Source organism: Ambystoma mexicanum, chromosome 9 (assembly GCF_040938575.1).
Source record: "Ambystoma mexicanum isolate Mex_15411 chromosome 9, UKY_AmexF1_1, whole genome shotgun sequence".
Classification (NCBI taxonomy): domain Eukaryota; kingdom Metazoa; phylum Chordata; class Amphibia; order Caudata; family Ambystomatidae; genus Ambystoma; species Ambystoma mexicanum.
Genome location: NC_090931.1, coordinates 681,797,221 through 681,820,466, shown reverse-complemented (window position 1 = coordinate 681,820,466; position 23,246 = coordinate 681,797,221). Strand labels below are relative to the sequence as shown.

Here is a 23,246-nt window from a genome sequence, read left to right as displayed (position 1 = left end):
GGTTTTATATTGCACATGCATTGCTATACAGCTTCATTTGCCAAACGGCTTAATGGAATGTCGACATTGCAACACAAAAAAAAGCACACAGATTGCAGCAAGCCCATGCGTCCAATTTGGAGACCCGCCGTTGTAATAATGTTACTTTTCAACCCCAATCGGTGTTTGACTGGCGAGAAAGCAGTTTTGGGAACTGCCCCTGTAACTTCTACCTCCTTGACGGCCGGCAAACAAATTAATCGTGATCTGCATATGTGTTTTAGAAACTTTAAAGCAAGTAGGTGAACATGGGTCGAAGATGTAGGCCGTCAAAAGAACGCAAAGCACCTCAAAATGGCAAGTGGAACTCTCTCTCTCACACCACACACCCCCCCCCCCCATGGATGTGAACTCAGAATAGAATCAATACATAACGAGCATCAAGCAAGGGACTAGATGACTCACTGGTGAAGATTAGCAATACTGCCCCCCCCCCCTCCTCGTACTGCGTCAGTGTCCAGCAGTTTTTGCCCTTTGGGGTCTGTGGGTGTAGTGTTTTGTGTGGGTTATGTTTGCAAGGAATGCCGCCCTTAGCCTAGCGCCCCTGGTGGGCGACCATAGTGACATCTTTGGTGATGTCATGAGTCAAATGATCGCTGGTGGCACCATTTTTAAAAGTACATGGTGTTTCATTTTTAAAGTACATGGTTTAGTGTCCCCTGAAACATCCTTCATTGAAGACAGCTGTTTGAAAGCTAGCGAAGCAGAGTCACTGTTTTGTAGTAAAAATACATAAAGTAAGCACAATTTAGATTGGTTGGCCAGTGGGTTTAAGTTAAGACATGTGTTTTCTTCTTTTTCCTGGCTGCGCGGAGGGATTTGAAATGTCTTGTGTTACGTTGTGACAGTGTGTAGCTGCTGTGACAGTGCTGGAAATTTCTATCGTTTTTTTCAGTTTGAATCATGACCACAGTACTATTTCACAAACATTTTATTTTTGTGCAAATCTGAATGGCGTATTGCACAATCGCTTCAAACCCCACAACTAACAGGTCTGATGCCCGACCTATGAAGTATTGCCCGTAATACACAGAGAATATGTGCATTATGTAGGGAGCCTGGAACGGCAACCCGAGCAATTAGACACTGCTCCCCTCGCATGACCATCGCTTCAGATGATCCAAACACACCCCGCATTTCTCGAGTTGCACATATGTAATGGTGGCTGATCAGATGCCAGTGTGCTCTGGGGGGGCACTGCAGGCTGAAGCCTAGGGCGCCACGAGCAAAGGGAGGAGGCGCTATTAAAGGGAATCATTTTTATTGGTTTCTACAAACTTTTTAAATACAGATCACATCGCATTCAGTTATTAACTTCCAACAGCGTCAATCACTTTCACTACATTGAAATCAAATGAGAAACAGGACGACGGTTATAGCACCAGTCTTATGGAAGGTTATTCAACGTTTCTTCCAAAAATGTCATAGCTGCTATTATCAGACTGACTTCGCTGCCAGTTACAATTCGATTAAAGGGACTAAGTCTGCGCTTGAATGGAGTAAACAAGATGACGTAGGAGCTGGAAAGGCAGTGGAGGATGTGGGGATGAAGTGGACATTGGCAGCTAATGGGAAAGGTCCAGCAGTACAATGAGGAGGGGCAATGGAAGGGAAGGGTGGCTTTCCTTGCAAATGAAAAGGAAAGAAGGGAAGAGACTCGTTGGGGAGATTAAAAAAAATACGTTGGGATGATACACCACCAAGACGAATGGAGGTTTATGCGAACATGTTCCAGGAGTCAAAATTAAGTCGGTTCCAATCGATGTTTTCAATTGCACACCATGAAAGAGCGTCAAAATAATATAGTTGAAGCAAGAATTGCACAAGAGGATGTTATGCGGGCCCTTCCAGGGTGGCAGCATGGAATTGCCACAGGCTCAGAGGGCATCTGTATAAGGAATTAGACATGATGACCTCCCTCCGCCCCCATTTAAGTGAAGACTCGCCACCGTGTAATGAGGGTTATGAAAGCACTGGATTTGTGGTCCGGAGATGTAATAGTGACCATGCTTACAAGGTATGGCTCCACAGCTATGCACAGCCCTCCCTTAAGATACCAGCTAGAAGATTGGCAGAGGCTGCACGTGGCCTTTTTGGGGTCCGCACAGCCGGGTGCAGGCACGCCTCACTGCCATCATTCCAATAGGCCTTCAGCATAGATGTCCCGTGCCTGCTGTCTGCATGGGAACAGTGAAGGCCCTCCACTAAGTCCATTGGAACTGTGGGCAACAATGTCCAATATGGATGTTAGTGTGGAACACATGAGAACTTGAAATGCTTTTACTAAACGTTTAGCCAAGATCTTTCATAATGAATAGGTAGTTGGCCCATGAGTTCCAAATAGTAAGAGAAACGGGTGCCCTCAGTCTCCCCTGGTTTTTAGTAGGGTGAACTAATGAGAACTGGCAGGGGAGTTGCTAGGTCTGGAAAAGACCCGGGGCTACGCTGGTGTTTGGAACCGTCGGGACTGGGGGCTAACTAGCCTTTTGGTTTTAGCTCCTGAGATTCTATCCGGGGCTACAACCAAAAGACCAGGGGCTATATCCCTCTTAGCCCCCCCCCCCTAGCAACACCTCTGAGAACCGGAAAGAATTGGAGGGATTTTGGCATAAAGGATTTGATGTTCATTTTCTGCTCTATGGAGACAATTTACTTTCCATCTCTCTACATATTAACAAGGAACAAGAAGATGGAAACGATTGTTAGGGAATTGTCAGCGGTGTCAGGATATTGATTGGATAATAGGTCCATCTGCATGTATTGGAACCAGGAATTGGGTGAAAGGGCTTCCAAGAAGTAGGTACCTGGAACTAGACCTTATGCTGCGGAGGGACGGGAACGGGTGGGGGTGCAGCGAGGTGATGTTGGACATAATTTACAACAGGAAAGTGGGCCAGACTGGAATAAATCACAAAGAAATGGGCAGGATTAAAGCTGTACCTCCTAGGGAGGGTCAGATAAAGTGCGTTGGTGACCATACCAAGAATTCTATATTGTTTCAGAAGCTCCCCCTCCTCAATGCAGCACTCTTCTTTTTTTTTTTTTTTTTTTTTTTTTTTTTTTTTTTTTTGTAAACCTTACACATATTTAGAAAATGTAACTATTCATTTGGGATAGTAAGACGCCAGAATGGGCTGGGAAGTGTTTGACGAGATTAAAGCACAATGTGATTTACACCTTCCCAAGTTTAGGGACATTTGTATTTTATTTATTTATATAGCGCACCTGGCCCGAGGGCATGCAGGCGCATCACTTAGGATACAACATAATAAATGCAAACAGGGCAGGTATTAGGCAGTGCAAGAACAAGGAAACATTTACAGATAATATACAGATTCAGAAGATAGTTAGAAGAACAAGGAATCATTGTAAGGCTGACGGGTTGAATAACCAGATTATTTTGCTAGACCCAGGCAGAGGAAGTCTGCTAACAATGACATTCTAGGAAGCAGTAGTGTCGCCATGACCTGTTGGGGGCCATCTTGTGAGCAGTGCACAACAGTTTATCAAGCATGAGAGAAGGATTGCCATGAAAGGTGTTTTGACAATGTCGGGATGTACATGTACGCAGCACTTTGGAGGCCCCCAGTCGTCTCTTCAGTATTGGGAGAAAAGGTTCTCCCTTCTAGATCGCCTGTTGTCAGTGCACACTGGTGCAAGCTTTTGATAAGAAATGGGATGATCAGATTGGAACATAGAAGGGTATTTGATGGGGGGTTGCTGATTGATGCTCAACCAGTTACATGGGGATGGGGATGATTAAGCTATATTGCAGTGGCAGAGGAACTTGAGGGGGGGGTGGTGTGACTGGGGCAGGCTTTGATGCGATGATGCAGATGTACACCATGGTGCCAAAGGATGCTTTCCTGCGGGTGCTTGGGAGAGGGCTTGAATTGAAATCTCTTTGTAACCTGCAATGCCCTCCGTCCGTCTTGGCAAGCAGTCGTTGGATAACTAGGGCGCGTTCTTCCTAGGCTGTGGTCTTTGGTGGGGATGTTACAGAGAAGAACGCAATTCGCTATTTGCAACAGTTGTTCGTTTTTCCAAAATGCAAAGGCCGTTTACTTCTGGACGCAAAACCATGTGGTGGAAAGATGTTGAGGAGTCTGTGCTCTTGCAAAGAGCGATTGGTCAAAACAGACAGGAGGATTGCAAGGAAATATTCGATTTGCTGGAGGAATTTCTGCTGCCTAAAATCAAATCTTTGATTTAAATGTTTCCTTTGTATTATATTGATAACATATATGTGCTGGTCTTCCAATTAGAAATGTACCATGCATGTCGGTCTCCATACCTGTATAAGTGTCTCGGTGTACATAGTTGGCTGGGCATATCGGGGAACAGCTCTGAGTCAGTTTAATCAGCCCCTTTGTTTGACGGGCAGTGGACCTTTGCATCAAACAAATCCAGTTGCTTATGATGGAACGTAGAGGTTAAAACCCACCCACTTTTTAAACCCCACCTTCTGGTGACATAAATTAAGTCTTTCTACCATGTTTACTACACACCATCAGGAGCATACACCAATGTCAAACTACTTGCTTTCCATATGTTTTCTAGTGTAACAAACGACCTTTTCCATGCAATACTCAACCAGTCCAAGAACTAGCAAGAAGTCAATGTAACGCTCCTGTGATTGACACGCCATTAAAGGTATATTTGTTATATTGGTTGCGAGACAATTTTTTCTTTCCGCACCATTTCACGGATTTAGGGATTTCAACCAATGGAACGCTTATATTTTTTTAACATGTAATATTAAAAAATGCACAGTGGTTAATGATTATTACGGGTCATAGGCACCGACAGCACCTGCCTCCACCAACTGGGCAGAGGCATAGACAGGATAGGGCCTGAGCAGGCGAGGCCCACCCAAAATCTGTAAATGCCCACTCAGCAGCATGCCTGAGTATAGCTAAGGGGAAACTCGTTAGTCTTGGAAGCAAGACCTACGCATAGCAACACAGTTTCGAAACCTGGCCTCACGCTTAGAACTTGTCTCTGGTATTAAGCGTGTTATAGAAGAACAATTATTAAATGTCACTGTGCTGTGCCCAACTACATTTGCTTGAGGCCCCACTTGTTAGACAAAGCTGGCTATGCCTCTGCAATTGGGGAAGCTCAGAACGCTGGATTTGCCGGAACTGAGCCGGACTCTGAGCTTCGGCAAACGCGACCCGCCCGCCTGCTCACAGCCTCCCTCCCTGACCTTCCACAATACTCGTTGGCACCGTGACCGCTACGTAAAGCAAAAACCGGCTCTCCCTAGAGCACCCATCACTCCTTCCAGGATGGACCTTTATTTGCACTTGTTTTGTTAGGCATACAAATGCTTGCTCCCCCAAGCCCCTTTTTCAGTACCCTCCAAAAATTAAATGTAATAACCACAGAGTGCAGATGACAGTAATGACCTGTTCCTAATTGCAAGAGTGGGTGATTTCTCTGGGTATGAAAGGTTCATCATTTGTGTGGGACCAAGGTCCCTGCTGTGTTTTTTTTTTTTCTTTTTTTTTCCCTGTGCTCGCCACTCTCATCTTTAAGTGCTTGTTCGCTACCTGTTCACCACCTGAACTGTTTGTGCTTTTATTGTGAAGGCTTGCAACTTGTAATGCTGTGGAACAGAGTTGTACTAGTGTGAAAGCCTGCACAGAACTCCAGGATGTGGCTTGGAAGGTGTGGCTGCTGTTTCAGCGGGCGAGCATTTGGCTGTCGTTTTCCAGTGTGCAGAGGGCCCTGCTATGCACTATGGCAGTGACTTGAGCTGCGATTCCTTTCCTTGACGCCTGCTGTGCACCTTGCAATGTAACTCTTTGCTTCTCGCCCTCCCCAGCTTGTGATTCGCGTGCACATGTCCGATGACAGCTCCAAGACGATGATGGTGGACGAGCGGCAGACGGTGCGGCAGGTGCTCGACAACCTGATGGACAAATCCCACTGCGGCTTCAGCCTGGACTGGTCACTCGTGGAGACCATCAATGAGCTGCAAATGGGTGAGTCCTCCTGCGGGCTGCCTCCCCCAGCATGGCCAGCAGTGCCCGAAGGCCAACTTATTCACATTACGTCAAGCTTCCTCGATGGCGGAGCACTGGGGCCCAAGTCCCATGGTGTGGTATTGTGCACCTAGAAGTATTTGCACATTCCTCAGTGGCATGCCCGCCGGGCATGTGCACTGGTGTCCCCCGGTGCTCTGCCCTCGGGCCCTTCCATGCCTGTGCCTTGGCACTCTGTAACTCCCTCATCTTTAACGTATTGTTGATGACCATCCCTTTTTAATGCCCGCTTCATGATCGCTCTTAACCCGCACTCCAGACCAAACGTGGAAACCACAGCCGCACATTCAAGGTCTAGTTTTTTCGATGCTAAATATTGTGTTCCGTGTCCAGACACCGCGGCTAGAATATGCCAAGCCCAGCCTCATGTACCCAGGTATAGCCTCACATGCCAGGGTGAGTGATGGGGTGCAAGATGTACCTCACGTTCACATGTTGCATGGCAAATGAAGTATCAAAAGTGTGGTTCCTGCCGTCTGATGCCATTAATTGTGCCCCTATGCAAGGTTTAGCCTCATATGCCTTGGTGCCACCAGGTTCCCAGATGTCCAGGTGTTGCTATCTAACGGCAGGTCAAACCTCAAAAGCGTGATGTAGTCCTCGTGGCAAGGAGTAACTTCACATGCCCCACTGTAGCCCCCAAACCCCAAGTGCTGCCATCTTAGTCCATGTAAAGCATAGCCTATCCTCTATAGGCGCTATATGCAAAGTGCAGCCTCATAGATGCAGGTGCTGACATACGTTACATACACAACCTCCTCTGCCCTAGTACTGCCATATTATGCCACTTAAATCATCATGAGCAAGGTATATTTATTATATGCAATGTGCAGCCTCTTGTGCCCACATGCACCCATCATATAACAAGTGTATCCTCAAATGTGTATTTATTTTATTTATTGTTTACTTGCTAGGCCCTTATACAATAAGAATATGCTGTTTCAAAAGCGCCCACGGGGTAGGGAGGGAGAGTGGGAAATGCATTACAACACAATATTTAAGAGCAGAGGGGACGAACCTACTGTGCCTTGTGAGTATTCAGAACGTGCAAGTGCAGAAAGGAAAAGGGAGTAAGTGCTGGGGAGTCCGAGCCTATGGGTGAGCCATGGGCAAAGTGCTGGGAATGTAGCGTGCTAAAAGGCCTAGGCCGCAGGAGGTGCAAGTGCGAGTCTCCAGAGCGGAGGGTGTGCAGATGCAAAGTGCTGTGGATAGACAGGAGCTGGGCAGAACTGGTGTGGGAGGTCAAGGCCCTGAAGATGCATAAGGGACCAGGACACGGATTGCAGCAACTGTGGGTTTAGCAGAGGAGAAAAGGGAAGGAGGAGGAAAAGAGGAAAGTCTTAAGGAGCTTCTGGAATATGAGAAGATCCTGCTCAAGGCGCAGTGGGAGGGGAAGGCTATTCCATAGGAGGGCGCCCGCAGAGGAAAGTGAGCAACCACCTACTCTCTGTTTAGCAAAACGCTTTACACACAGAGAGTTGGTGCCAGAGGAACATAGTGGTCTAGAAGGAGAGCATTTAGTGAGATAAAGTTGAAGATCGTGTGGTCCCAGGGCCCAGACAGGCTTCTGGCTGATGCAGAGGGATTTGAATTTAATTTGTGCAGCAAGCTGGAGCCAGTGAAGACTTTTTAGTGCATGAGAGTTCAGTCCCTGGGCTCAAGGCCAAGGATATGTCTCGCTACACTATTCGGGATAAGCTGGGGTGGTCGCAGAGTGGAAGAAGGAAGATTCGGAAGGAGGCTGTTATAGTAGTCAAATCTACAGAGAACCAGGGCTTGAGTCACATTGAGCCTCTGAGGGAAAGTGAGAAAAGTTAGAATTCCTTTGAGAGCCAAGATCTGATAGTTGGACTTCTTGGCATGCCTCCCCCTTGCATGAGTGGGAGGAGGGAGGAAGGAAAGGGAGGAGTCGAAGGTGACTCCAAGGTTTGTGGCTTCAGTTGAAGGCGCATGGAGAGAGCCCAAGGAGGAAGGCCAAAGCGAATGGAAGAGGCAGGGAGCAGTGGTCCCAATGGGAAGGATCTCAGTTTTACAGGTGTTGAGGCAGAGATCATTGGAGGCTGCCCTGTTATGCCATATGACGCCTTATATGGTAGCTATAGTCGACCAAGAGTAGCTTCCCCCACATTAAAAATGAACAGCATGGGTCACAGCATTGCAAACGTCCTTGGAACGCAGAACCAGACAGCTTTTTCCGCAGCAATGTAGGCTTCCCTACCATGCAAGCAACTGCAGTCGCTCCACACAGACTCTTGACTAGCACTGTAGCTGGCTGGATGCATAGTTCAGGTGACTCACCAAGCAGCTATGGTCATCTTCCACACACCTCCCTGCACCTCCCCTGTAATTCCTCCATCCATCCCCAGCCATCTGTCACTGTCAACCCCTCTTTCCATTTCTCCATCCATCCCTGTCCCTTCACCCATTCCCCGAGATGTGCCTATTGCTCCATTCCCCTCATCCCTCCTGCGTTGCCCCTTCTCCATCCCTCCCTCCCTCCTCTCTCCCTCCATACATTCCTCCCCATCCCTGTAACACACTTGCCAAACCGCCCTCTCCCAATCTCATCCCCCTTTCCTCCATTGGTCTGTCCATCATGACTTCCACCTTCCATGCCTTAAACCCTCCATGCAGTCCCCCTTCCACCTGGCATGCCGTCCCCTCCTTCCATGCCTTCCCCCTTCTATACCCCCTTCTGTGCTTTCCCCCCCTTCTGTGCCTTCCCCCCCTTCTGTGCCTGTGAAAGTGCCAGATGGTAAGGCACAGGGTGACTGTCCACACTATGCTCTAAAAATGACACAAGTAAAACCTAAGCCCCATTGCTGTCTGTTGCCTGTGGTGGGCTGGTACAGCCTCTGCGACTGCAGTGAGTGCCTGAAACTCAGCCACTGCCCCCTGTGGCGCTCCAAGGCCCTCCTAAGTGCAGCGTGGACGCACGCCCCGCTTCTCTCAGCGCCCGAGGCAGGGACGGAAGCGTCTCCAGTGATCACCCGCCTGCTGATGATAAACAGGACATCCTTGCGATGCCGATGGGGAATGTGAATGATTTAATGGACAGGGCTGCATATTAACTACTGGAGCAAGCATCCTTTTTATCCCAACTCCCTGCCTGCAACTTTCTGGCTTCTTAGAACATGGTTGAATTGAGCCAATGTGCTGTTAGTTTGGTCAGGCGCGCCCCTGCCGGAGCCTGCCTCATTCTGAGCAGAGGCACGCCTGCCTGCCTGTACACCCGGCATTGCTTGTGGATGGGAGTGCCCCCAGTCAGCCTTGAGCAGCTCGCTCCATCCCTGCTCGCATCACACGGGAGCCTGGGTTTGTCGAACGCTGAAGCTGGGGTATAAGTAAAATCCAAGACGCCTTTAGCCGGCTCATCACAAATTAAAATGTACTGAGCCAAAATGTCTGCCTCCAGGTGGCCCAGAAGTCTAGACTGAGTGAGCACTCACTCGCTCACTCAGTTGCCTTCATCTGATTTGGCTGAGCAGGACTGTGCCTCCTGTTTTCTTGTTGAGCGCTTTCAGCACTCTATAAAATACCATTGGCTTGCCACAGCTCTGAAATCTCTCTAGTTGCTCCCGGTCTGATTGTGTAACGCATGCAGAACACTCTGATTCACCCACAAAGATGTTCTTTGTGGGTGAATCGCTCCCAATACCTCGGCAAATTACGATGCTAGATCCCAAAGGTGTGTGCCCTGTGATGCTCCGACAAAAAATCCTTCTTGATGCCACCAATTTGCTGCAGCTTGAGAGGATGTCAGTGATTTGCAGTGAAAGGGCCTCCACAAGGGGAGGCACTACCTATAAAATTCCTCAATGAAGGCACCCGCCTAGCCTACGCTGGTTGCCTGCCAAGTGAAGACTACAATTCCCAGCATTCAGCATCGCCCACCGGGCCCTACCAGGTGGTGTGGTAGAATTCATGCAAGAGAAATCACGTCCTACAGCCCAACACGGCCCCTAAGACCCAGCCATACCCTGATACTGGAAGTACCTCGCTACAGCGGGAAAAAGGAGCTCGTAATTTGCTGTCACGCCGACCAGACTTAGGAACTCCACTCCCAGAAGAATCCACACACTGCAGGACCACCCCACTTTCCAGAGTGCACTCAAGACCTGGCTCTCCACCAGCCACCGAAAACTCAAGCACTCCAGAAATAATACATGGGGCCTCGTTACGACCTTGCTGGTCCCGAAACAAGGGTGCCGGTAAGCTTACCTGCACCTTTGTTTCCGGGCCAGCAAATTACAAGTTTGCCTGCCGCTGCTCCCCACAGGTCTGACTCTGAATTCGTCTACAACATCATTGCGTATTTATCATTCGCGTGACGGCAGTCACACGTAGTTATTATACTGAGGTTATAAGAAAAAAAGGCCTTCAGAACGACCTGTGTGGTCGAAAACGTGTCGGCTGATCACAACAAGACTAAATTGTATTTTTGTGAAGACTTGTCTGCAACTCAGCAGTTGTATATATTGTCTAATCCTTTTGTCAGTTTACTAATAGGCAGTGCACGAGTCACCATATTCCAACCCAATTGGATTATATTTGTAACAAGACAAATATTCATGCAGTGCACCCATATGGAAATGATAAAACCAGGAGAAATTGGCCATGGCATACTCCAACTAAAAATACATTACAGAGGAGGAAACGGAAAAAAGTGAGAAGGGACCGATAAATGGAACGGACAAACTCCAAAAGCAAATGGAATTCCCAGAAGACCAGGAGAAGGTTAAACTGGGTCAGCTTGGGCAGGTCTGAAAGGAAGATACTCTTAGAGCCTGACTCCTTGTATAGATTCTTGGACCCTTTCTGGCCAGATCCCAGGAAGATTGCCTTGGGTGTTAAAAAACCAGTAGGAAAGAGGCACCTCGTGTAATCATTAGTGAAAAGTATGAAAAGGTGAACTAAGTCGTGAATTAAAATTAATTTTAAAAAATGGGAACGGATGAAGAACTAAAGAAAAAAAGGAAATCTTCAAGAAAAATTCCAAAAATTGGATGCACTGTTATAAAACTGCGCTATTAAATAGAGACAGCCAACATATGCTACATATCCTGAGATGCAGTAGTTCAACTTTATTTTCGGCCTGTATAAATGCAATGGAGGATACAAACAAAACTGCCCAGTTAAATCCATCACCAAAGGAAAAATTGGAAAGTTATTATGAAGAGCCCCAGGGAATCAATGCTTGGATTGCTATTGGAGCCTAATCAAGAATGGACCTTAAGTATTAATCAGGAGGATTTAGAGTTTCAAATTAAAAAGTTTTAAAAAAAACCTTGTGAGCTGCAGGCCCTGATGTTATTCCCACAACTATGCTTAAAGAACATCCTATTCTATGGGCAGAAATACTGTGGCCATTGTTTAATACGATAAGCATGGAATAAGCAATGCCTAACTCATGGCACACTGCCAATATTGTATCATGTTTTAAGAAGGGATCAAGAAGGGAACCAAACAACTACTGCCTAATAACATTATTGGATGTGTGTAGCAAGGTGTATTCAGTACCACTTCTAAAAGAAATTCAAAAATGGGCAACAGACTAAATGCCTGTCTAAATCAAACAGGCTTTAGGCAAGATCAAGGTACGACCCTGAATGGCCTAATAGTGTCAATGTTTTAAGCAAAGCTAGGAATATGGATGTACTTTGCAAGTATTGACTTCTCGGGAACCTATGCTACTATTAATAGAAACACAATTTGGAGGAAATTAAGTACGCCGACAATTCCTAATGGCATTTTAAAACTCCTAAAGATGCTAAACACTGAAACAATGGTTCAAGTGAGATTTACCTGGGAAGGGGACGTAACCGATAAGATTCATACCGGGAGGGACATCCAACAGGGGGGATGCGTGTTGGCCCCAACCCTATTCGATCTAAATCTGTCTGACTTGGGAGAAGCATTCACGGGGGTTAGTTCCTTCCCGGGCTAAGTGGGTAAATTAAGAATTAATTGGCTGGCTTTTGCCGAAAACATTATGGTCTTCAACTATGCACCTATGGTTCTTCAGCCTAGCCTGGACTGTTTAGTGAAGTACACGGAACAAAATGATCTCATCATTAAAAGGGAAAAAATGCGGTTAGATCTCATTTTATGGGCTCAACACCAAGGAGGCGTCACAGCTGGTATGTTGGAAAAGATCCAATTACCTTAGTGAAAGGAACTGATCTACTTGGATTTCCAATTAATGGCGAGACCTAATAAAGGGGTCATTGAGAGGAGGCCGAGACTTAACTGACGCCGTAGCTAGCCCAACTAAAAAGAATACAAATCTGCTTTGGGAGGTTTGCTGTGTGACCCGTTTTATCATATTGTAAACAATAAGTAGTGCCAGGTTTAATATAGGGACTTGAATGTATTTGCAATCTTACTGAATCCCTTATGGGAAAATTGGAAGGTTTGGTGTGGAGATCCGTGTTGGCTCCTCCAGCTTGTGTGTCAGTATCTGCCATTAGGATTGAATTGGGATTAGTTTGTCTGTGATTCTTTGGAAACGTTTACAGTTGTGTGTAAACATATCGGACCCACCAGACACTACACTGTTTAAAGATCGATTGAGAACTCATTTTCAACAGGGATCAAAGTTTGTGAGTGACTTTGTAGATGTCTGTAATAAAACTCGGCTACAACTAAATGTATGAACAGTTACTATCGAGGAACCCAATGAAATTAAAAAAGAAATTACCAAAGTTTGACTGGGCGGAACAGTCAGAAGTAAAACTGTAACAATTATATGCAGAGATTGTGTGGGAAGGCTGTAGGCACAGTAGTATCCCAGGATATTTAAGCTTATTCGCTTGCCCCAATTTAAGGCAATTTCTAACAGTACGTTTTAATCTGTATCGGACTAAACAAATGATGGGGATAAGATCAGGCCTCCTATTAGAAGACCAACACTGTCGATTTTGTGGACCGAATGCACCACTAGAAACCTTCGATCATCTCCTTTGAATATGTCCAGAAGTACTAGAGTTAGGGGATAAATATTTTAAGGAATTTGTGAATGATATGGAGTGCTGATAGACACGCTCTATGGGGACGAATGTGGAGAGGTGATTATGTACCTTTAATAATAGCTACTGTAAAATGTTTTTTCCCTCAACATAATTTGAATGGACTTAAAAGTTTCTTAGAAGTAATAGAATAATAATGTATTTATTTATTTATTTATTTATGTGATTATATTGTGATACTGTTGTATAAAATGTAAACCTCTTATTACACGTGAAAGATCCGTAATAGACTTAATGAGCATAAATAAATGTAAAGAAATGTTGTAAAAAGGAAGGGCAGGTTACAGGTTTTAGTAGCTTGATGTATATACTACACTGCAGGGGTGGTGTGTGCATAGGAGCCCTAGGTGACCTCTAAGTGACCTTACAAGGAGGAGTATAGGTGTCCAGAGGGTCACCGAGGAAATCGGGACAAATGGCCGAGAAGCGGACTTGGCAACGAGACCGCGGACTCTTTTAGGGCCTTACAGTATTTGCGAAATGCGCTACAGATACATTACCCAGGTCTTTTTGTGGGTGCACTCATATGCCCATCAACTGGACCAGTTGGATAGAAAGGAACCCAAGGCCATAGTCTCAACTATAGCCAATACTAACAACAAACTACATTCCCAGCTCCCACCGTAACAAATACCTCCTCCCTCCATAACATTGAAACACTCTCTGCTAAATACTATGTGCATGAACCCAAAGTGGTCACCACACACACACACACAAACACACTTGCATGATAAACGGCGTACTGCCCGTCTCCCACACCACAGCAATGAAATACATGTTTAACCATAACTCTATACGGCCCACATGGGTCGCCACACAAACTGGCATCAGTGGCAGTTTAAATATTTGGGATATGCCCAGTGCTGGGTCTTGCCCACTTACATGCCTAAATATGCATCTAGAAGCTTACCCCAGGGACGGCTTCCTTTTGATCTGCACACATGAACACCAGCAGACTTGCTCACCTCCCTCAACCTCCCACCCCAACTTTCTCCTATTCAGCCATGAAAAGGCCAGAATTTCACCCAGTAATATAACCCCTTGTATTGTATTGTACTGAGACTTATAGAGCGCGAACAAGACCAGAAGGCATCAAGGCGCTAAAAGAGAAGCGAGGCGGCATTTGGGGAAGTTAGCCGGTTCGATATGACAGTAAGTAGAGTGCTCGCTTTGCCATCTGTGCAGAGCCTGCTGACGCAGGTTCGACTCCCGGCAGGGCCAAACTCAGCCTTTCATCCTTGAGGTTGATAAATGAGCACAACACACCGTGGGTAAAATAAGCAGCGCTCAGATACATGAGGGTTTGAAGCGCTATATAAATGCTAAATTATTATTATTATTAAAACAAGAGTTTTGAGACGTTTGCGGAAAGAGAAGAAATCAGGAAAGCAAAAAGGCCTGATTTCCACATTGAACATGTGTAGACTCCCAACTTTAGCGTGTGATTTCCTACTGCACCCGGCTGCTCTGTGGTGTAGATTTTCATGGGAATTGTCGCTTTTCTGCTGAACCGTAAGAAATGTTGTTTTTCTGCCAGAAGACCAGAACGAGGAGATGGGAGAAGACTGCCTTTTGCATAAAGATTTGTTGGGGTTGTGGCAGTGTGCTCTGTTGAAAAGTACCCATCTGCAGCACTCGGACATTGAAACAAATGCATGCTTTTAGCAGAAGGCCATGTATTGCACACTTTAAAGCGCTCCGATCTCCACTCTAATTTAAAGTTACCTTGGAGCAATCGTGAAAAAATCATAACAGTGTACAGTGGCCCAGTGTCGGGTGTGACGCAATCAGCCAGTCATCACACGTTAGCTAACACTACTTACATACTGGGGTTTGTAGACCCATATATTACATGGGGAAAAACCAAACCAGTGCCAAAATGCAGACGGGTTACTGTGGGGCTAGCTAGTATTGGCTCAGGGTGTCGATCCCACGTGGCCTTTATTCCGCCCCCAAACCCCTCGCACCGGCCTCCCCGCTCCCTGCCTGGCACTCGGTTTGAAATGACCACCTCGTGTCGTGTGCCTGTAATGGCACCCCTCCCCCCCTAGTACCGAGGCCCCGTGAGCTGAAGACCTAGGTGTGCCCCCAGCCCCTCCCACGCCTCCTTGCTTTTGGCAGGTGGCATCTTGTTGCTGTCACAGCCCATAAGCGGCTTTATTAGTGAAAGCCGCGAGGCGTCGAGCCGTCACCTCACTCCTCACGCGCCTTCATTAGTGTAAACTGCGCCTCATGGCTGCGCTGGGAAGGAAGTGTGATTAACGGGGCATGTGGAGCGGGGTGTGACCCGGGGCCCGCGGTACTGGGCAGGGGTGAAGTCCCCTCAGGTAACGCTGGCCGTGATGGTTTACTGGCTGTCAGTGAGGGTCCCTGGAGAGAGGTGAAACGTGGATTACAACCATTTGGCGCATGTGAAGTCCGACTCGTCGTACGAAGGTGAACGGGGGTTGTGTATAGCGCGTAGTTCTCCACAGGTTAGAGGATAAGAAGGGGAGTCCTCGTTGTGGCCTAGTTCATTCAATGATATGGCACATTTAGAAGATGTGTGACCTGCTCGGAACTGTTTCCACGAGAGAGGAGAGGGAGTCGAGGGCTGTTTTGGTTTTCGAGTGACCTGAGGTGGACTATCTTTTTAATGTTCTGTTTTTAGTGGGGTCACTAGCAATCCACACTTTGAAGCTACTTTGCAGAATGTCCCACCAACAATCAGCCGGGGTGGACTGGGAACCAGGAGGCCCTGGAAATAATGTCAAGTGACTTCGTATTACAAATGTTCAGCAAGCCCAACACTTCTCCTGTGAGATGAAATGAAATAAAATGGGTAACCACACAAAAGAGGCACAGGGTGCAGAGGTCTACCAGGTCATCTCCAGAGTTGTGTGTAGGCCAGTCCACCCCTTCCAGTCGGTGCAAGTAGTGCTGTCGTCTGGAGTGACCCAGCCTTGTGATATCACTTTCCAGCTGTTACAATGGGCCTCATTAGGACCCAGGCGGAGTGGGTTTCCGCCAGCGCTAATCGCGGCGGACCCGTCCGCCGTACTACGAGTTCCCTTAGCGCCATGGAGGTTTTCTCCGCCTGGTTTTACCAGGCGGAGAAAACCATGGCGCTACGGGACCTCGTTGTTAATTACGCCACCGTATTTTACGGTGGCGTAATTAACTCCTTCCCCACTCCCATTATACCCTATGGGGCAAGAATGGGAATGGGGAAGGGCAGAATGGGGATTGGGGATTTACCGCTCCGCCGAGGTCGGAATGGGGCGGTAAATCCGCCAACCCCCATGGCGCTATCGACGGCTTTCCGCCGTGCTTCGCGGTGCATTTAGCACCGCGAAATCCGCCTGGGTCCTAATGAGGCCCAATGTATTATTGAGGAAGTAACATCACAACTTCCTTGTTCCAGATAGAGCAACACGTTTGGCCAAGTTCCTCTTTAAGGTTGTGGACCTCCGAGGAGGCTTGCAATGTCCTTTATATGCACATCAAGTAGTATTAGTCTGTTACATGTGATTTTAACAAATTAAATTACAGAGAATGCTGTAATAACGAAACTGTACCAAATAGAAAAATCTCATGTTTTATTTCTTTTAATTTTGGGGGCGCGGGGGGGTTCCCCTCCCAAACCTGCTATTTTCCTATGCTTTTATATCCATCCCAACTCCCGCACCACCCATTTTAACCCCTTACCCCACTCCATATGCATTTTTCGATATTTTTAAGTATAACAATTGTTATTACAGCATTGTCTGTAATTTAATTTGTTAAAATCACTGCATACCATATTAGTCCTTCTATTACACAATCCCCCATCACCCCCTTTAATACTTGGACTCTTCCTTTCTCTGATGCAATGGTTATTCCAGGTATTGAATTGTAGTATTGATGTAAACGCCCGTTTGGTTAAAAAAAAAGACCCCTTGATAGACAGCTGGTGATGTGTTGCAAACAATGCAAATAAAAAGCCAACTTTGTGTCTTAGAATAAGTGGTATCACGCAGCTAGATTTCTGCTCTAGTTTTAGAAGGTTGTCCCCAAACAAAGTACTAAGACCAATATCTTCTAAACATTTTATCAAAACTGCAAAGACAAGGCAAGAATCTGTAAACTCCAATAAATGACTAAATACAAATTCTATCATAAATGTCTTCTGATTTATCAACTAAGTCTGAATCGAACAAGAAGGTGAGTTGAAAAGAAAATAATCTGTAAAGCTAGTCAAACCATGTATTAATTGTTGTAGTGGTAACTGGAATTCTGCTGAGCGCCGTGTTGGCTCTGGAAGCAGTGTGATGTAGCCGCATATCTTGAATACAAATCGGCATCCTGCCTGAAACTTTGGGATCTTGGGAGCCAATCAGCATCCACTCTTTTCAGGTATTATGCGCCAGTGTAGCCATGGATCATGATGGCGCTCGAATTCCATGTGCCACCCACGCGCTCCACCGTGACTGCATGCCCTTGCCCGTTCCCACCTAACTTCAGCTCCATATACCCGTGACCTCCTGAAGAATTCCACTATCTGCAGGGTGGGTGTGCGCTCGCCTGGCTTTTTTGAAATCTTATATTAAATTGAATAATGGTAGATTAGCCTCTGGAAAAATGTGTGGGGCTAATCTTCACACATTTTCCAATGCTTAATGCACAACATACACACAGACCGCGTACTCTGGGTGGACACAGCCTACAGGAGCAGTCCCCCTGTCGTATTTAGTTGGGATATGACAGTCAGTATTACGCCTTGTCTCTCAGAAGGGGGCGGGGGGGTCAGAACATTCCTCCTGGCATGGCCAGCCTAATTAACTATCAAAGGCTCTGTGGATCCGCCCTGTCCGTTTGTTTACCCTCTGCGAATGGTGGCAGCAATTAAAATAATTAACATACTAATAGAGTATACTTCAAACAGGCCCACATGGGGCCTGGCTGCAGAACTAACCAAGGAGACAAGAAACCCCAACAACCATTGATATGCACTATGTCATCCTGAATACAGCTCCCGCCTCTGTGTCAAGGGCAGAGACCTGTCATGTCTGGAACTATGGGTTTACAGTAGGCAATCCCCGCAGGGGGACCCCATTCAGAGGGCAGGAGTATGTGACTTGATGGAAACAAACTGTTCTCACCAGAGCTTCAAGGGAGACTTGCTGTTTTAATAAGGAACCAGAGACCCTTTGATCCACAACAGACAGGAAGATGGGTGGGACTTAGTATTATATTATATTTTCACCCTTTTACCTTGTTCTGTTGTAAAGCACACCGTTTATGACTGACCTCATGGATACAGGAGATTGTTGATGGGGACCCAGGATTGGTTCATTAAAGTCGGCTTACCCTACACCAATCACTGAGGCCCATTTGGCTTTAAAAGAGGTCTGAGCAACCTGTCCTCGTGGCCTTCTCTGAGGTCCTCTGTTTGGGGCCCAGATATAGGATTGGGGGACAAGGGCTTCCGCAACGCACAAGCATGGTCTGAGAGATGACTGGAGAGGGTGGGACAGCTGTTCAGGGATGAGGTGTTCCTAGACTATGGAGCGGTGGCAGAGGTACTTGGGGGTGATAGGATTACTACATTTGAATACCTACGACTGAAGGGAATCCTAACCGACCATAGATGGGGTGAAAAATTTGACACCATTTGAAAAAGTAATGACACCTCGCAAACGAGGAGAGGGATTGTGTCTAAGCTTTACAAGGTATTGAACACAAGTGATTGTACGTGTAGGCAGGGTTTAAAAAAATGCTGGAACGAGTTAGCTGGTGAGGAAATCACAGAGGAGACTGGGGGGAGATGTATAAAATAGCGTTTCACTGGAACCTTTTTGCAGCAGCCATGGAACTTCACTTCAAAGCATTACAAGGGTGGCACAGAGACCCCCTGAAGATTTCCCAAATCTTTTCTGGGCCGTCCCCATTGTGCCCAAGGAGGTGTGGCTTGGTGGACTCGAGCGCATATTTGGTGGCACTGTCCGTGTGTCCAATTGTACTGGACATACCTACTGGGGTGGATGTCGGAGATCATAGGCAAAGTCCTTCCACTTGATCCCCTTCAAATACTACTGGGGCTCCCCCCCCCCCCCCCGAGGGACTCCTACACCTACAGATACCCAAGAATGTGGGAAGCGATGTTAAAGGCGGGGAGGGGGACACTGGCGCAGAAATGGAAGGGTGCAACAGTACCACATAAAAATGATTGGTTGGAGAAACTAAGAGACATGTATTTGATGGATAAGCTGACGGCAATGGTGAATGATGAGATGAGTTTGTTCAGGGTGGAGTGGGACCCAGCCATACGCACATGGGGATGGGATGTGCACTAGAGGGTGTGGGAAGCCTTAGCATCATGATTGGGCGAGGGGACGGGAGAAGTGAGGGGAGAAAGAGGGGTAAACACAAAATGATGTGCGGGGGGATGGAACGGGAATACGATAGACCGGCAACACTCGGGTAGTCTGAGGAGATTGCGGAATTCCCCACTGGAAGAGCAAACTGGATTTAAGCATGGTCCACTTTGGAACCAGAATAGGATTACTGTTCCCTATTGAGAAATAGACACTTGGCCCACATGAGGTTGATGCACAAAACCACTTTTCTTTGTTTGGTTGTGGAGTGGGGTGGGAGGTGGAGGGGGTGTTTAACTTGAAGACGTGTACTGCTGCACTGTGACATGTGAAACTGGTTTTCTTCATTAAAAAATGACAAGTTTAAAAAAAAAAAAGAGGGCTGAGGACTTTGCAAGAGTAGCAAGAAGAACTCTGCATTGGACCCTGGCTGAAGGTACAGTCTGCCTTACATCTGTGAAGTGCCAGAGAGTCTCCAAACCAAACCAAGGACAAGGCAGTTGCCTGCAACACTCTCCTCAGCTTTGGGCCGTCCGCCTTAAAGGACGATACAAACCCAGTGAAGAAGCTAGGAGTGCATCGACAAGCATCAACCAGCGTCTGCCTTGAAGGATGTTTTCAAGCCCCTTGAGCTGCACCCGATTGCACTGGTGACTGTTAGCAGTCGCTAACGTCGTCCAAGATGCCTCGACCAGTGCTTCAGACCCGCCAACCAGCACTGAAACAATGATTCCTGACCCCGAGCCACCAGGTGTTACTTACCAGTTGCAGGACTGGTCGGGGCGTTGCTCAACCTTGGGATAACTGAAGAGGGAGCAGCTCCGGTAAGTTTTCAGTCTAAGCTGGAATGTACAATGGTACGATCCAGAGCCAGACCTCCTCAACACGAGGACCTCTGTAAGGCAACATACCCCTTTGCTGTATAACAACAACAGTCAGAGGAATCAATTACCCAAAAGAGCAGGGAGAACCACACCGCCAAACCCAGGCTGTAGGAAATAAACAAAAGCACTATTATATGTTGCTGAATTTGGACATCACTGCATAAATTAAAGATCAGATCAACAATAGTACCTGAAGAAAGGTATTGATAGGGCTCTAAGGATACTACAGGTGGTATACTGGGATCAAGAATACTGGAAACAAAGAAAAGATGGGTAAGAATGATAATTTATTGATTTCCAAGAAAACAAACACAAACAACCCCAGGCTTACCCAATAGGTGTTTTTAGGGAGGAATGTACTAATCAACGGGAGGAAAAAATAACAAACAGGAAGGCCAGTATAGGAAGTCTAGCCCGAACGGAACGAGGGTCGCAAACTAGATCGGGGATGGTGCACTCCAGGAGAGCGTTCGGAAAGTGCACGGTTGCTGGAGAAAAGTGTCCCAAACACAGTAGTTCACACAATGATTCCCCGGGTAGTTCTGATAACTTCCGAACACAGTGATTCGGTAAGAGTTTGTTGAGTAGCACAGAGACTTAATAGCCGGAGAGATAGGTAGGCAGGCAGGCTTACCTTAGGGAACAAAGGTAGTGTGGAGGCTCAGCAGGTAGACAGAATCGCTACTAAGGAAGCCGCTGCAAGGTGCAGCATGCTGGCAGGTTGGCTGGCTGAAAAGAACTGAGGCAGCGTGGGGGCACGGCAAGCAGCCAGAACTATTGCTGAGGAGCCGCTGCAAATGCAGCAAGCCGAAGGAACGGCTAGCCACGGTCCAACTTGGTATCCAAGGGTAATCCGATCGACAGGTCGAGAAACGTTCCGAGTTCAAAAAGTGGAAGAATTCTGGATCAAAGTAATGGTAAGACAAACGCTAATTAGAAGCAGCGTTAAACCTTTGGCAATCATATGTAAAGGAGGAGGCGTTATCTTACGCGTATTGCACGTAATCGCCATGTCATGTGACTACCCGAAACACGGGCAGCGGCAGCAAAGAAACCACGTCTCCATGGTAACTTCCAGCATTGCCAAACTGGAGATGCTTGAAAACGGGGAATGCGACAGCGATTCATAACACCAGGTAGGCCAGGCTGGCCAGGTTGCAGCAGTCTGCCCAGCCCCGCTCATCGTGCTGCCTGATAGCCACAGCAGTCTCCTGCTTTCAATTCTGTCGCAGTCTCCTGCTTTCAATTCTGTCGCAGAAGCTACAAAGCACCTGAAACCGACTTAACCCTGTTGAGCGCCAATAACTTCTACAAGCACAAGATACATTATGGTTCCGTCCCCCTGTTCCTTCTCCGAAGGCCTCTAGTAACATTTTACAACCAATTGCTGCGGTTGTGTTGAAAACAAGTATCCTTGAACTATTGCGATTAATTACTTTACCAACTACCCTCCGGTCAGTATCCAGAGTGCATCACTTTTTCTTGTTGACACTGTCTGTCCTCTGCATTCGGTGGTGATAGTGCGCGGTACAAATATCCTTTAACATTAACATAGATAAGCATGCCGTTGCGTCCACGTTAACAAAATTGGACAAGGAGGTTTATAACTTGCTCGTGTTTCCAATCTGTTCGGATCCATTCTGGTGTTCTAGAGGCATGGGGCTGATTGATGGTTTAGAAACTGATATTCATCCCTGGACCACTGGTGCCCCGGAAGTTGATTCGTCACAACCTCGCTCTGCTCTACTGTGCCTCCATGCCCCTCCCCTTGCTCGCTGTCCTGCGGCACAAACCCCAAAAAACAGTCTCCTGATTCCAGTCCGCTGAGCATCAGTTGCTCGGCAGCCATGTCCTGCTGGCCTCTCACTGTTTCTTCTTTTTCACAGCGCATACCCCTGCCTGCTAGTAACACCCAGTCCATTATCCAAGTGTTAACAACATGATTTCCCACAGCTGCTGGGCAGCATGGGCTCCTATGAGCCTGGAAGCCCTCCTTATGCACCTTGCCCTGGCTTTGCTGCGGACAGTAAGTCAGCTTTTGGGGTTCATGAGAGCCGGTATTGCCCCTCAGGTGCGTGCAGCAATTAAGCTGTATAGACCTAACCCAAGGGCCCCACAGAGAGTTATGGGCCTTTAAGACCAAATGTTCTTCCTTCGCGTGTGGCAGTGCCGTGAGCCTTTTGCCGGCTGGCTTCTGCTTTTGTGTGATGGGGAGCATGAATCGGCTAAGGAACTGCACATTACAGGGACTGCATACAAGAGGGGCCTTGGCCTACAGACAAACGTAAGATGTCCCCTCACCACCTGGCGGGGCTCTGCATTGTTCGCTCTGTCGTGCTGGTGCGGTCTGCCACAAAAGTTAGGGTGACACCATTTTACAAACGTGATACGGTTAGTTTCATGTCTTTACATCTGTGCATGCATGGATTAATGCGTTTGCACTGGTACATCTGTGCATTCACATCCTTTTAAAAATAGACAAAATGGGGGCTAGCCCCCTGGACCACGTTCTTTTTTTTTCTTCTATTTTCTATACCTCCTAGTCCTTTTTCTTAACATGTTTTCTTCCCTGAATAATGAGCACACCTTATGTGAATGCACACATTCACATGTGATGCATAGGCATGGACGTAAAACATGGCACATGTGATAACCGGGGCCATTAGAACTTGATAGGACTGATTGTGTGTTTTGTTGTCACATTTGAGGCTATCCACCTTTTCCAGCGAGCTACCAACATGTCGGAACCGGTAGCGGGATATTGAGAGGAAAAGTTATGCTGAAGTGCTGAATGCACAGGAAGAGTAGTAGGAAGCAGGTGTTGCTGTATAGTGCACCAGGTTGAACTAACACAAGTGTGTGCAAAATTGGGAATTTCACCCCTTTTGGCACATTTAAAGTCACAATGAT

The 23,246-nt window shown here is 47.0% G+C and overlaps 1 protein-coding gene across 6 annotated transcripts in view; it reads left to right on the top strand.

The window, feature by feature from the left end:
* The window catches only part of RAPH1 (Ras association (RalGDS/AF-6) and pleckstrin homology domains 1), a 509,976-nt gene that overhangs the window by 430,022 nt on the left and 56,708 nt on the right, over window positions 1-23,246 (top strand). For all 6 annotated transcript variants that reach the window (XM_069615546.1, XM_069615548.1, XM_069615547.1 and 3 more), the window contains one exon: window positions 5,870-6,029. In XM_069615546.1, coding sequence (XP_069471647.1) covers window positions 5,870-6,029 — 160 coding nt within the window. The remainder of the gene's footprint in view (window positions 1-5,869; window positions 6,030-23,246) is intronic.